General features: G+C 34.3%; 1 protein-coding gene across 1 annotated transcript in view; it reads left to right on the top strand.

The window, feature by feature from the left end:
• Positions 1-2,506: 2,506 nt before the first annotated feature.
• LOC129732085 (uncharacterized) overlaps positions 2,507-12,811 on the top strand; it is a 47,515-nt gene continuing 37,210 nt past the window's right edge. Inside the window, exon 1 of the mRNA XM_055692591.1 lies at positions 2,507-2,864. Within this exon, the coding sequence (XP_055548566.1) occupies positions 2,762-2,864 (103 nt within the window). The 5' untranslated portion in view covers positions 2,507-2,761. The remainder of the gene's footprint in view (positions 2,865-12,811) is intronic.

The raw sequence follows: 12,811 nt of genomic DNA, 5'->3' as shown, positions 1-12,811 counted from the left end.
TTACCTTAAAGGCGATTTTGCGCTATTGCTTCTAAAGTAATAAGGAAAAGTTTTGCGTGTACCATAGCTAGATAACATACCCTATGTAAACAATGCAAGTGTTATGGTGTATACTGATATGATTTTGTCGTGAATATGAATTCCGCACACTGTACCGTTCATTATAACTTAGCAGAATCTCACCACAAAAGGGCTCGAAAAGTGTACAGTTTGGAAAAACATTATTTTCTGAGCCAACACAGATTCAATGCATAATGTTTCCTCAACACATTCGAGACGACATCCTAACGTACCAACTAAACAGTAAGTTGATGTGATTTCTCGATCGGGTTGGTTTGCCTGGGACATTTTGGGATAACGTTATTTGCGCATGTTTTTCACCCTGTACTTTGAAATATTATTTAAGTGAAACAGTTCCCTGATGTTATCTATATTCCTTCTGAAGTTGTGAATAAATATGTCATGATTCATAAAGTATTGAATTTGAGGTATTAGGTTCTAGGAATCTCAAGTAATTTAACATACAAACATTTCCAGTTTTGGCTTAATCTCACCCCCGTGGCTTAATCTCACCCCGTGGCTCAATCTCACCCTGGCAGACGGTATCTTTAAACTCTCAATTAAAGGTACAAACTTTTGTATAGTGATCAGCGTTGCCAGGTATCCAGATTTAGCTGGATTATCCAGATTTTTGAACATGTATCCAGGTAGACAGATTTGATGTCCAATTATCCAGATTTTTCGAGAATGATCCAGATTTTATTTTCTCTGTTCCGCAAAAAGGTCGTCACTTCAAATTTGGCGCGAAATTTTGCAATTTTGTCACCTCAAATTTTACGTACCCCAAGACTTTTATCCGAAGAATTTCTCTTTCACCCCACGAATGACTTCCAGATTTTTTCCAGATTTTTTTTTGCCTTTTCCAGATTTAAAAGAAATGACCTGGCAACGCTTTTGTATGTAAGCAGCCTTTTTGTCTGTTTTTCAAAGCTTCTTCTTGCCGATTTTTGTATGCAAAAATTGAGTTTTTTTATATTCAGTTATATTCAGCTCCTTACAAGCGTTAATCAAAAATAAATATCACATCTGAGATAACACACAACATATCACGGTGTTTCGAAGGTTTCAAAATGGCAACCGAATCCTAAACATTCAATGCATACTTAAATTACTACGCAAATGGTAATCCTGAACAGAAAATCTAGTCGGGTAAAAACTCTAAGTACTAGGGAACGGGGTGATAAAATGGACACCCTAAGCCATTTTCCAATTTCCTCCCCAGTTTAACACTACAACTATGAGTCAATAGCGCACATAAACTGAGCCACTAATGGTTGATACAAAAAATAAGAAGAAGTACTAACTCAAATAAAGTTTTTTTCGTACTTTTCATGAGCATTTTCGAAAACAGTTTTTTTGGGATAAAATGGACACTGGTGGGTAAAATGAACATAGGGAGGTGGTAATACCTTGAGCGTGAACATTAATGATCCCTTTACAGATAGTAAAATGTTGTTCCATAGTACGTGACACACTTATGCATTCACCAACAGTTCAATTTTAACCGTTTGTCGTAGAATTAATAACAATATATGGCCTTATCCGCAAGAAACTGAGAAATGGCGGAAGCTTTTTTTACGGACATTCCGCATTCAACGGTACGTTTAGCCGCGGTCATCTGTTCATCGGTCCGAGTTTACCTTCGCGTTTTTCTGATATAAACACGAAGCAATGGAAACTAACACAATTTTTTCACCATCACCATAAGCTGTCCGTTTTACCCGCACATACATATTATTGAAAATACCTAAATATATCCAGAAAAACATTTAAACAATTACTAACCTTTGATGATTTCTGCTGGTTAGTAGTCTGAGTACAAATATTTGCAGAAAAATTGTTATAAAATACTGTTTTTCACTAGAAAAACCCTTATTTTTTGTAGGCCAGGTTCAAATTTACTATGACATTTTTGGCACCGAAATTAGATTTTCTACCATAATGCGATTAAAATAACAATTTTTCCGGTTAATTCTATCATTATTTTGCATGGTACACATAAACGCCAGAATCACAGTCAGTTTACTACACCTGTTTTTTCAGTGTGTGTGCATTAAAAATGTGAGCGTACGTATGTTAAATGCTATGGGTATGCTTGTGAAACCGATAAAAAATTTCGTTAGAAGTATTTGGTACAGTTATGCTTTTGGTTTCCCAAAAAATACTATTTAGAACAGAAAATTGAAAATAAACGAATTGAGAAATAAAGTTTTTGAACTGGGTATCGAAGCGTGTGTGCTAAACTATTTTAACAAATAATAGAGAGAAAAGGTTTGACCTACTAGGTGGATGATTCCGTGTTTTTTTTATATCAATTGTAATTTTGAGACAAAGCTAAAAAAAACACTGAATAGGTATATGTATCTCCAATACTTGTGTTAGTGAAACCTATAACATACGCACTATAGATTTCATAGCAATATCCAAACAGTTATCCAATATTCAAATATCACGTTTGTAGTAAGGGTGTCACAAGCCGCAGTCAACATTGATTTCACTTCCCATCGTAACCGGATTGTTTCCTACGAAAACACATGCACGGCTGTATTCCGCTCTAAGTGAAAGAAAATGAAAGTAAATCTTTGTCAGCGACAGTTAGCATGGTTGAACACTATATTTATTAAGTTTTCATTCATTGGAGACGACACATTTTTCCCTTGGTCTGTTGTATAGCTGTAAAATTCAGGTACACTTTATCATAATGAAAGAAGTAATAATGTTGATTTTATGTGTAAGCAAAGTGTTTGGTGTGGTACAAAAAGGATTGGAGCTGGAGTCAAGATCAAATTCGATAAAAATATTAGGTGAGTTTGAGTTTCGAGATTTCATCAATCCAATTCCCAAAAACCAGTTTTGTATAATACTCTAGATAACACTAACTAAATAACTTTTGAGCTATTATTGCGAATATTTTTCTAGTATTATTCAAGTGACAACTTGTGAAGAAGGTGTTATTATCAAAAATATTAGTTTTACCTAATGCAAGTGTTTCGATATTGATTAGATATCCACTTTCTATCCGTTACACTATCGCGATATGTGACGAATTTATGTAATGACATATTCCAGGCGGAAATTTTGATGAAGCGCTGCTTAAACTGTGTTTAACTAAAGATAGTCACATTTTACAAAAACGCTTATAGTGAAATTTTACTAAAAACGAGCAACTATTTTAATCTTCCATTTTCGATCTGGCTGAGACTTTGCACAGATATTCTAAGATAAGCTAAGGATTTCATTTCATGTTATTGGTATTTTTTTAACCACAAGTAGTTTGTGTAAAGGGTTTATGAAGAAAGGGTATTGTTGATTGCGAATATTTTTAGAGTAAAACGGTTTGTTTGATTGGTGGGACGTCTTCAGCAATGTTGTAGATAGTAATTTTGTTTATCCGGAAATGACTATACACCGCAAAAAGAACTTTTTTCTTTCAATGAACACATATCGAAAAAGAATTTAAAATTAATTATTTCGAAAAAGCTTCCAAAATATGTTTTATTTTTTTATAAAACTACAAAAGATTTTTTAAACATTGATGGTGAACTTACTATTAATGAATCTGTTTTTATTTATCTACAGAAACTACGCACTGTGAGCTAATCAATAAAAATAACTAAAGTTGGAAAAATACACAATAAAAAAAAACTTTTATTTATTCCCAATTTTTTATTTGTTACAATGTATACTTTTATAGAAGGACGAAATTACTATCTGCAACTTCGGTGAAGATCGAAGAGATCAAACAAACAAATATTTTTTATCATTAAACCAAAATTATATTTTACAACTTTGCCCGGGACGTCATATCAATCAAACAAACTGTTATGTCTTATAAAATATATGTATTCATCAATACCGTTTCTTCCTAATCCTTTTCCACAATTTAGTCATGATTCAAATATAAAATACCAATGCTTTCTATAAATTGATATCTACAGCCCATAAGAACCTCTATGCAAAATTCCAGTTAAATAAATAATTTCATGCAAAGCCACGACCGCAAGGTTGACGTAGAACTATATAAGGTTATTTGTTACATTACTTGTATTGAATATGTTCAAAATTTCGTGCAAAAGAGAAGTTGAAGTGTTACCGAATTTCAGTTTGCACATACGTCACTGAACAGGAATATAAAAAAAAACACTATACAATGCTAACAAATTTTGACAGTCAGAGTGCATGCAGATTAATGTAGAATTTTACTTTTAGTTAAGGCGCACTGCGTTTCGGTTAAAACAGGCTCTTATATAGGCCAAATAACATATTCCAAGTTACTAGGTTTTTATTCTGTCGACCGTGCTTGGGAAAGCAATCATGTAACGACCAATCAGACCATTTAAAAGCTGCGTTTCAACAAGGATTGACTAATTTAATTTTTTTTTACTGTAAAGAGGCTCTGCTTAATTTGGCATTCGCCTCTGACTAATATTATTAGTATAGCTGCTTGCACATCAAAGCTTGATAATTAAGGTTTAATTATGCGATAACCTAATCTTGAAAATTTATGAGGTTTGATTATGCAGATAATAACAAAAGCTGTTCGGGTAATGCATATTAGTGAAGGGAAAAAAAATAGTAGGAGGGTGGTATCCAAGACACGACCGCATAGTTGACGTAGGACTACAATAATTTTATATTTTTATTTTAAAGCTATGTTTGATTTGAGCTCGTTTTACTTTTGTAGTTTGCTTGATTTATTTTAACCAATTTAAACTCAACATCTTCCAAAAGGAAGGTATTTTGGTTCGGGTGGTAATATCAAGTATCTAGGTCGTCAGCCCGAATTCATCAAGCGACACCTTAAACGACTTGGAACTAAAACTAGTTCATTGGTGGCCATTTCTACTGTTAAGGTCGTCTTTGACCACTTAAAAAGTCAAAAAAGTCATGAAAAAGGAACCGTTCATTTTTGGCATTGTTCGATTTTGGCAACAGAAAATATTCTGACGTGTTGCCAAAATCGAACGGGGTCTGTATTTTGATTATTTCTTTGTACCACTCTACCTTAGAAGAAAAAATATTCTCTTCAACATTCACAATGGTCCAGGAACCAAATTTAGGGGAAAATTTGGGTCTAGACCTATATAGCAATGTTTTAGAGAAAATCTTTTTTTTTTACAAAGTTACTTAAATTTATTGGAGCTATAAAATTGTAGAACAAGGTTTTCTATCTACAAAATAAAAATGTTAGATACTTGATAGCATTGAAAATTTTGGTCACCCCAATTTTTGATACTTTTTCAATAAGCGCTTTATCATATGTAACAACTTTGTTGAAGAAAGTTTTTCTCTAAAATATTGCTATAGAGCTCTAGACCCAAATTTCCCCCTTAATTTGGTTTCCAGACTATTGATGAATACCTTTCATTCTAATACAGCGAATTTTCTTTAATAAGCGAAAAGGCAACCTTCTATAAAATATTTAATTGAGTACGATTTAGTAGAAATTAAACTTCTTCCTTCTATATCTATTTGTCTTGTTAAAGTTGGCTCACTCACCGATCACAAAGCGGCAAAGATGTCCCATCAATTTTTTTCCTGCAGTTACAAGCTCGTGGAAAAAATATAGATAATGAATGACAGTTTTAGTAGAAAATGTATATTCACAGAAAATTTGAAATTGACATAGAATTTTATGAACATGTTAACATTCAATTCAGGTCAATTTAAACATTTTATCAGTATACAGAATCAATCAGAAAAATTTGATTAGTTTCAAGATACCAAAGAACAACGAAGATATCATATTTGAAGGTTATATGTCTGTTATTTTCGAAAATAAACTGGGCAAAAGTGATGCACAACATTAGCCACGGCAATCAATGTTTGCATAGCGTTGTTCAATTACAAGTAAGGTTATGGAAAGTAATATTTTCTTGTAAATGCAAATTCAAAAAAAAAAATTTTAATTGAAAAACACAAATACTAATGTCGGAACTCTAAAATCAAGATGAAATGAATTTGGTTTTCCTCTATATCGCCACCGCAGGATGCAACTAATATTGTCATATTGGACTAAATTCATTTAGCTAGTAAAATATAATCATCAGTACAGCTCGTTTAACTAACTATTCAAAGATATGTACGGAGCATTTTGGTTTTCTATTGTCTTTCAAATACCATATTCAGTTATTTAAATAAATCTGAAAAAAAGCAGAATGTAGAGTTCAAAAATAAACAACGCATTTTGTTGTCCCCGGCGGCGCAGCGTATTCTGCGGTACCCGAAAAATCAAATTGAATTCTGATATTTGCTGCTATACGAAACAAGAAGAAGAAGAAGACAATTCAAACGGCAATTCGATTGTGTTCCACGCCCCACCGAGCGTCAACAGCGGCAATGTAGTTTTCACTTGGCTTGGCTGCACACAAATGAATATCGAGTTTTTCTGCACTGATAAAAGACGAATGACCAGCGCTCTATTCATACAATGCTCGGTGCAGTACTTTTGCCTGTGCCAGCATGTTTTCCTTCAAGACATCAGTTTTATTAACATTAACATATTTATTAACAGCAGAACGTCATACTGTCTAATAGTGGAGGTGGTTATGAACTTTCCGAGAAAGCTTCACCTTCAAGACATCAAAATAGTCTAGGCTCATGGAAACTAACATTAGTTGACCTATTGGGACGGGGAGATTCTGTCAAAATTTTTTTTGCCACTGCTATACAGGATATCACAGCATGCAGTTGGTGTCTATTCATGAAGTCTGTGCTAGGCGTGCTCGCATATGATTGGTACATTGTTGGTGAAAATTTGACCTTGAAACTTTTATTCAATTTTCACTGTTTAACAATGAAGTGACAATGAAAATTGAAGAATCACAAAATTGTCCATCATTTTATCAATCCAACGACATATTGATTATTGTGATCCATCATGTGGTTACATCAGTATAACCGTTTGAAATCTTTCATTCCGGCGTTACATCTTGGTTTTAGTTTTCGCGGAATGTATCTCGATATAGTGCGGTTAGACGTAGTCCTACGTCAAAAATTCAGTACGTTCTGAGGCATGGAGATGAAACCAAATATATAACCGTCCCAACATTTACTGAAGAAAGTGCTGCAGCATCAGCTGGCCCTGCACTAACGCTGCTGATACCCGCTGCAACTGCTAATGCTATCCGTTGTCACAGCTGCTGCTGTTATCCGAAAAACTATTGCATTATCCTAAGGTACCACTTCTTGAGAACATTTTCACAAATTTTCATAAATATCTGAGCAATAGAGAGAAAGCTAGAGCGATTTGGAGTGTGCCTCGTCACTGCCACATAAGATAAACTTGAAATTTTATACGCGTTCATTATCTCGGAATGGTGTTTCTCAACAAACGAATGCCGTGTTTATAATTGCGGTAAAACTACTGAACCGATTTTCTTCATCTTTTTTTATGTTCGTTCTTAAACTCCCCAGTCGTTAAGCGATCGTTTTTTGATACTCGAAGTTCAACTTTGCCGAAATAAATTTTTTATGCAACTTTTAGTGCCCAAAACATGTTTTTTTTTCAGAAAAACCTAAATTAATCCACCTAGCGGTCAGACCCAGCCTTTCTCATTCAAACTTTTATTTGTAAAAATAGATTTACATGAACGCTTCAATCCAATAAATGTATATTCACTCTTTGGGATCTAAAATATTATTGTTGTAATCTATACATATAAAAATGCAAGCCGGTCTGTCTGTCTGTCTGATCCATATAGGTTCGAAAACTACCGAACCGATCGACGTGAAAATTTGTATGTAGGGGTTTTTGGTGCCGATATGGTTCCTATGATAGTTTGAGACACCTCCCTCTTCTGGAAGGGAGGGGTCCCATACAAATGAAACATACATTTCTGCACAACTTGAGAACTAACCGAGTAAATGGTACAAAATGAAGCATGTGAATGTTTTTAGAGGAAACAAATATGTGCATAATGGTTTGACACCCCTTCCTTTTCTATATGGGAGGGGTCCCATACAAATGAAACACAAATTGCCAGAAAATACATCCAAATTTAGTATGTGAATGTTTTTAGAGGTAACAAAGATGCCCATAATGGTTCGACGCCCCTCCCTTTTCAGCAAGCACATGTTTCTGCAAAAAATTTTGCACATCTCTCGAACTAATCAACTAAATGGAACCATATTTGGCAGGAGAATGTTTTTAATGCTAACACATATGTTCCATAATCGACCTCAGGCAACATTTTGGATTGCAAGATGGCAACTTACGGTTTCTGGAAAACAGCCCAAAATGGCCGATTTTCACCCAATATAATAATATCCGGATCTAGAATGATACACAGGAGCTAAGATCGACCACAGATACCATTTTGAATTCTAACATGGAGACATCCGGTTTCTGGAAAAAAGCTGAAAATGACCGAATACCACCTAATACGAGTGTTTCCTTAACCAGTATGACGTTCAAAATCCAGAAATTGTCTCCAAATGCCATTATGAAATATGGGTATTTCCGGAATCGTAATGATGCACTGGAGCCACAAATCGACTACAGACAACATTTTGAATTGTAAGATAGCAACTTACGATTTCTGGAAAGCAGCCTGAAATGGGCGATCTCCATTAAATATGAGTATCTCCGAACCAGAAAGATGCACAGAAGCTAAAAATTGATCACAGACACGATCTTGAATTTTAAGATGGTGACTTCCGGTGTTTGGCAAACAGCCGGAAATTACCAAATACCATTCAATATGAATGCTTTCGGAACCAGAATTACGCCCAGATGACAGAAATTGATTTCACAGGCAATTTTAAAGTCCAAAATGACAACTTTCAGTTTCTGAAAAACAACTCAAAGTGATGAAATACCACCCAATATGAGTATCTCTGGAGCCAGAATGTTACAAGAAGCTAAAAAATGACCTCAGACACCATTGTGAATTGTAGGATGGCAACTTTCTGGTTTCTGGAAAACAGCCAAAAATGGCTGAAATCGACCACAGACCCCATTTTGGATTCTAGGTTAGCGACTTCCGGTTCCAACCAATATGAATATATTTATAATTAAGGCGATGTACAGAAGCCAAAAATCGAGGATGTTGTCATTTCGATAAAACCAATCATTTCAAACGATTTGTTATTTGACTTTGATCATATCCTATGGCCGATTATGTTGAGGCCACATATTTCGATCAAAGCAGGTATAGTTTTAAATAGTCTTTGAATTTCTTTTCTTTCCATAACTTCTGAACCACATATCAAATTGTTATGAAGTTTGTTATTTGTAGGTTTGAGAGATGACTCGTTCGTAGGACACTAGTTATGTTAAAATAAGTCATGTAATCTTTGAGATAATAGACTATCGTTGTTTTATTGACAATTAAATACATAACGGTTGCTTAAATTCGATAATAATCAAATGAAATGAGATCGTATAGGGCAGCCAAATTTTGAAACCACGTGTTCAATCATAATTCATCAGTTAATCCTTAAATAGCCCGCTCATCTGATAATAATATTGATCAAATAGTTAGTTTCTGAGATAATAAAGTTTCATGCTTTTCACATTTCGGTACATTACAGACGAAGTTACAGTTTGATTACAGTAAAGTTCAATAGGGTGTTATGAGGCAGTTGGATATATTAATTGAGACTAATTTTGTGGAAATCGAGTCAGCCACCTCCGAGAAAAGTGAGTGAGACCAAGTAGTCTTCGGAATATGTTCCTTTTCATAGCTGGATTTCACATTTTTAAACATAACAGGCAAAGTAATAGTCCGATTGCAATACAAATCAATAGGGTCTTGTTGGGCAACTAGACCTGCCATTTGACACTGATTTTATGAAAATCGGTTCAGCCATCTCTGAGAAACATGAGTGAGATTAAACAGTCTTTGAAACATGTTTCTTTTCATAACTTTTGAACCACAACTCAATCTTTATAAAATTCAAAAGTAAAGGGTATTTTAGGCAGCCCGTTCATTTGAAATCAATTTTGTTCAAATCGGTTGTGTAGTTTTTGAGATAATGATGTTTCATGATTTTTACATTTTGATACATAACCTCTAAACTAAAAATCCGATTACAATGAAATTGAATAGGGTCTTATGGGACAACAAGACCTTTCATTTGCAGTTAATTTCATTAAAATCGATCCAGTTATCTCTGAGAAAAGTGAGTGAGAATAAAAATCTGCACAATTTTCAACAAGCAAAAAATTTTTTTTTTTTAATTGATGCAAGACTGTTGCAAGACGGTTACTCAAAGATGTGCAAAAACCTATTTCCCATCACCTATCAGTATTTTTCAACCTTTCTTATGCCCATTTAGAGAAATTTTTTTTTTCTAATTGATGAAAGACTGTGAATTATTACTGAAGGATGCGTGAAAACCTATTTTCCATCACCTGTTAGTATTTTTAAACCTTTCTTATGCCCATTTAGGACAATTTTCGCATTAGTTTCATTAATTTTAAAACTTACTGCAAACATTTTTTTGAAGCAATTTATACCCCGAAAACAGTTGCTGTATCATTTATTTTCAATTTCAATACATTTTCAAAGTTACGTTATATCGAGGTGAAAGTTACGTTATATCGAGGTAAAAGTTACGTTATGAGCAATTCTCGCTGAAACTAGGCCACTAGGTGCACAAGGTCTTTCAAATTTGATATAAATGCACATAGTTATTAGAAATAGAGAAAAAATGATAATGCCATTTTTGTTTGATCGAATTTGTTGACCTCTTGGTCACCAAGGGCGAAACAGTTTTCTGAAAAGTTGAAATTTTAGCAATTCTTAATGTATTATTTGAGCTGTATCTCTAAAATTCGTTATGTAAAGTACAACAAGTAGCACTTTTCTGTAAAGAGGAATGATAAGGCTTTCATTTGAAGTGATCAGAATTTAGGCCGCCATCTTGAATTTGGCCGTCATCTTGGATTATATCAGAAAAATGCAATTTTGACCGTGTTCGCAACTACCGATTTTCAATCTGAGACCAGCATTGGAAAGCTGAGAAAAAATGCTATAAGATGCAAGAAAAAAATTTGGTGAGCATCTGTGTTAACCCATCAATTGAAGCTATTTTCCAAGCTGAGTTTCAAAATATTCATCGTACATCGCGCGACTAACGTAGTAACCTGTCTACTGAGACCAAGTGGAGGCACATGTTATGTCCATATATGTCCATATATCATAATCGATTGATGCTACAACTAGTACGCCACTACTGTTTTTTTAAGTTTAGTGAGAATAATTACCCTCCTAACTGGTCTCGAGGTACGATGCTGGCCTAACAAGCCAGTAGTCGTAGATTCGAGCCTCGGCACGGGAGAGACTGTTAGTGTCAGTAGGATCGTAGCGCTGGCCCCGCAATTGTCCTGTACACTTAACAGTTGGCTGCGAAGTCTGTGTATAATAAACAGAAGGTCGAGTTCCGAATCGGAATGTAGCACCAAGGCTTTGCTTTTTTTGAGAATAATGAGTACAACACTAGCATGTGTGATACTAACAAAGCGATAGGTTTTTTATTACTGAGCAGTTCCACAAAAAATGTCCCAGTTTTAATATTTCATTTAAATTGTCATTTTTAATTTGGCTAAAACTCTGCATAGACGTTTCTATAGGCAAAAGATGCCATTCTGTGCTAATGGTTTAATATTTTGCAACACGACTCATTTTTGAGAAGCTATCGAAAAATGCTATTTTGGGAAGGTATTGATGATTACAAATATTTTCAGGACCAAAACGGTTTGTTTGATCGGTATGACGTCTTCTATAAAGTTGTAGTTAATATTTTTGTCTCTCCGAAAAAATATACACTTAAAAATGATTTTTTTTATTGAAAAAAAGGTAAGAGAAAAATGTAAATTTATCGTCAGGTTTTAGCTATTATCGCCCGGGGGGGGGGCAATGAAGACATAGATCTTCTACTAACTACTAATTAATCTTTCGCAGGAAGAAAATCTGCATTATGAAAAACCATCATGCAAAAATTCATCGCTCTAGGAAATCATTAACCCCCCGGGCGATCATAGGTAAAATCTGACGATTATAGAGCCGATATCTATCTAAAAAGCTAATTTTTTTTAAATCTATTTTTTTATAAAAACTACAAAAAATTACTGAAACAATGCAACCAAAAAAATATTATAGAGTGTATATTTTTTTCGGAGAGACAAAAGAATTATCTACAACTTTGTCAAAGACGTCATACCGATCAAACAAACCGTTATGGCCCTAAAAATATTTGTAATCATCAATACCTTCCCAAAATAGCATTTTCAGTAGCTTCTCAAAAATGAGTCGTGCTCCAAAAAATTAAACCAATAGCATAAAATGACATTTTTTACCTATAGAAACGTCTATGCAGAGTTTCAGCCAAATTAAAAATGACGATTTAAATGATATATTAAAACTGGGACATTTTTTGTGGAACTGCTCAGTAATAAAAAACCTATCGCTTTGTTAGTATCACACATGCTAGTGTTGTACTCATTATTCTCACTAAACTTAAAAAAACAGTAGTGGCGTACTAGTTGTAGCATCAATCGATTATGATATATGGACATATATGGACATAACATGTGCATCCACTTGGTCTCAGTAGACAGGTTACTACGTTGATCGCGCGATGTACGATGAATATTTTGAAAATCAGCTTGGAAAATAGCTTCAACTGATGGGTTAACACAGATGCTCACCAAATTTTTTTCTTGCATCTTATAGCATTTTTTCTCAGCTCTCCAATGCTGGTCTCAGATCGAAAATCGGTAGTTGCAAACACAGTCAAAATTGCA

This window comes from Wyeomyia smithii, chromosome 3 (assembly GCF_029784165.1).
Source record: "Wyeomyia smithii strain HCP4-BCI-WySm-NY-G18 chromosome 3, ASM2978416v1, whole genome shotgun sequence".
Lineage (NCBI taxonomy): Eukaryota > Metazoa > Arthropoda > Insecta > Diptera > Culicidae > Wyeomyia > Wyeomyia smithii.
Note: the sequence above shows the minus strand (reverse complement) of the source record. Positions and strands in the feature narration are given on the sequence as shown.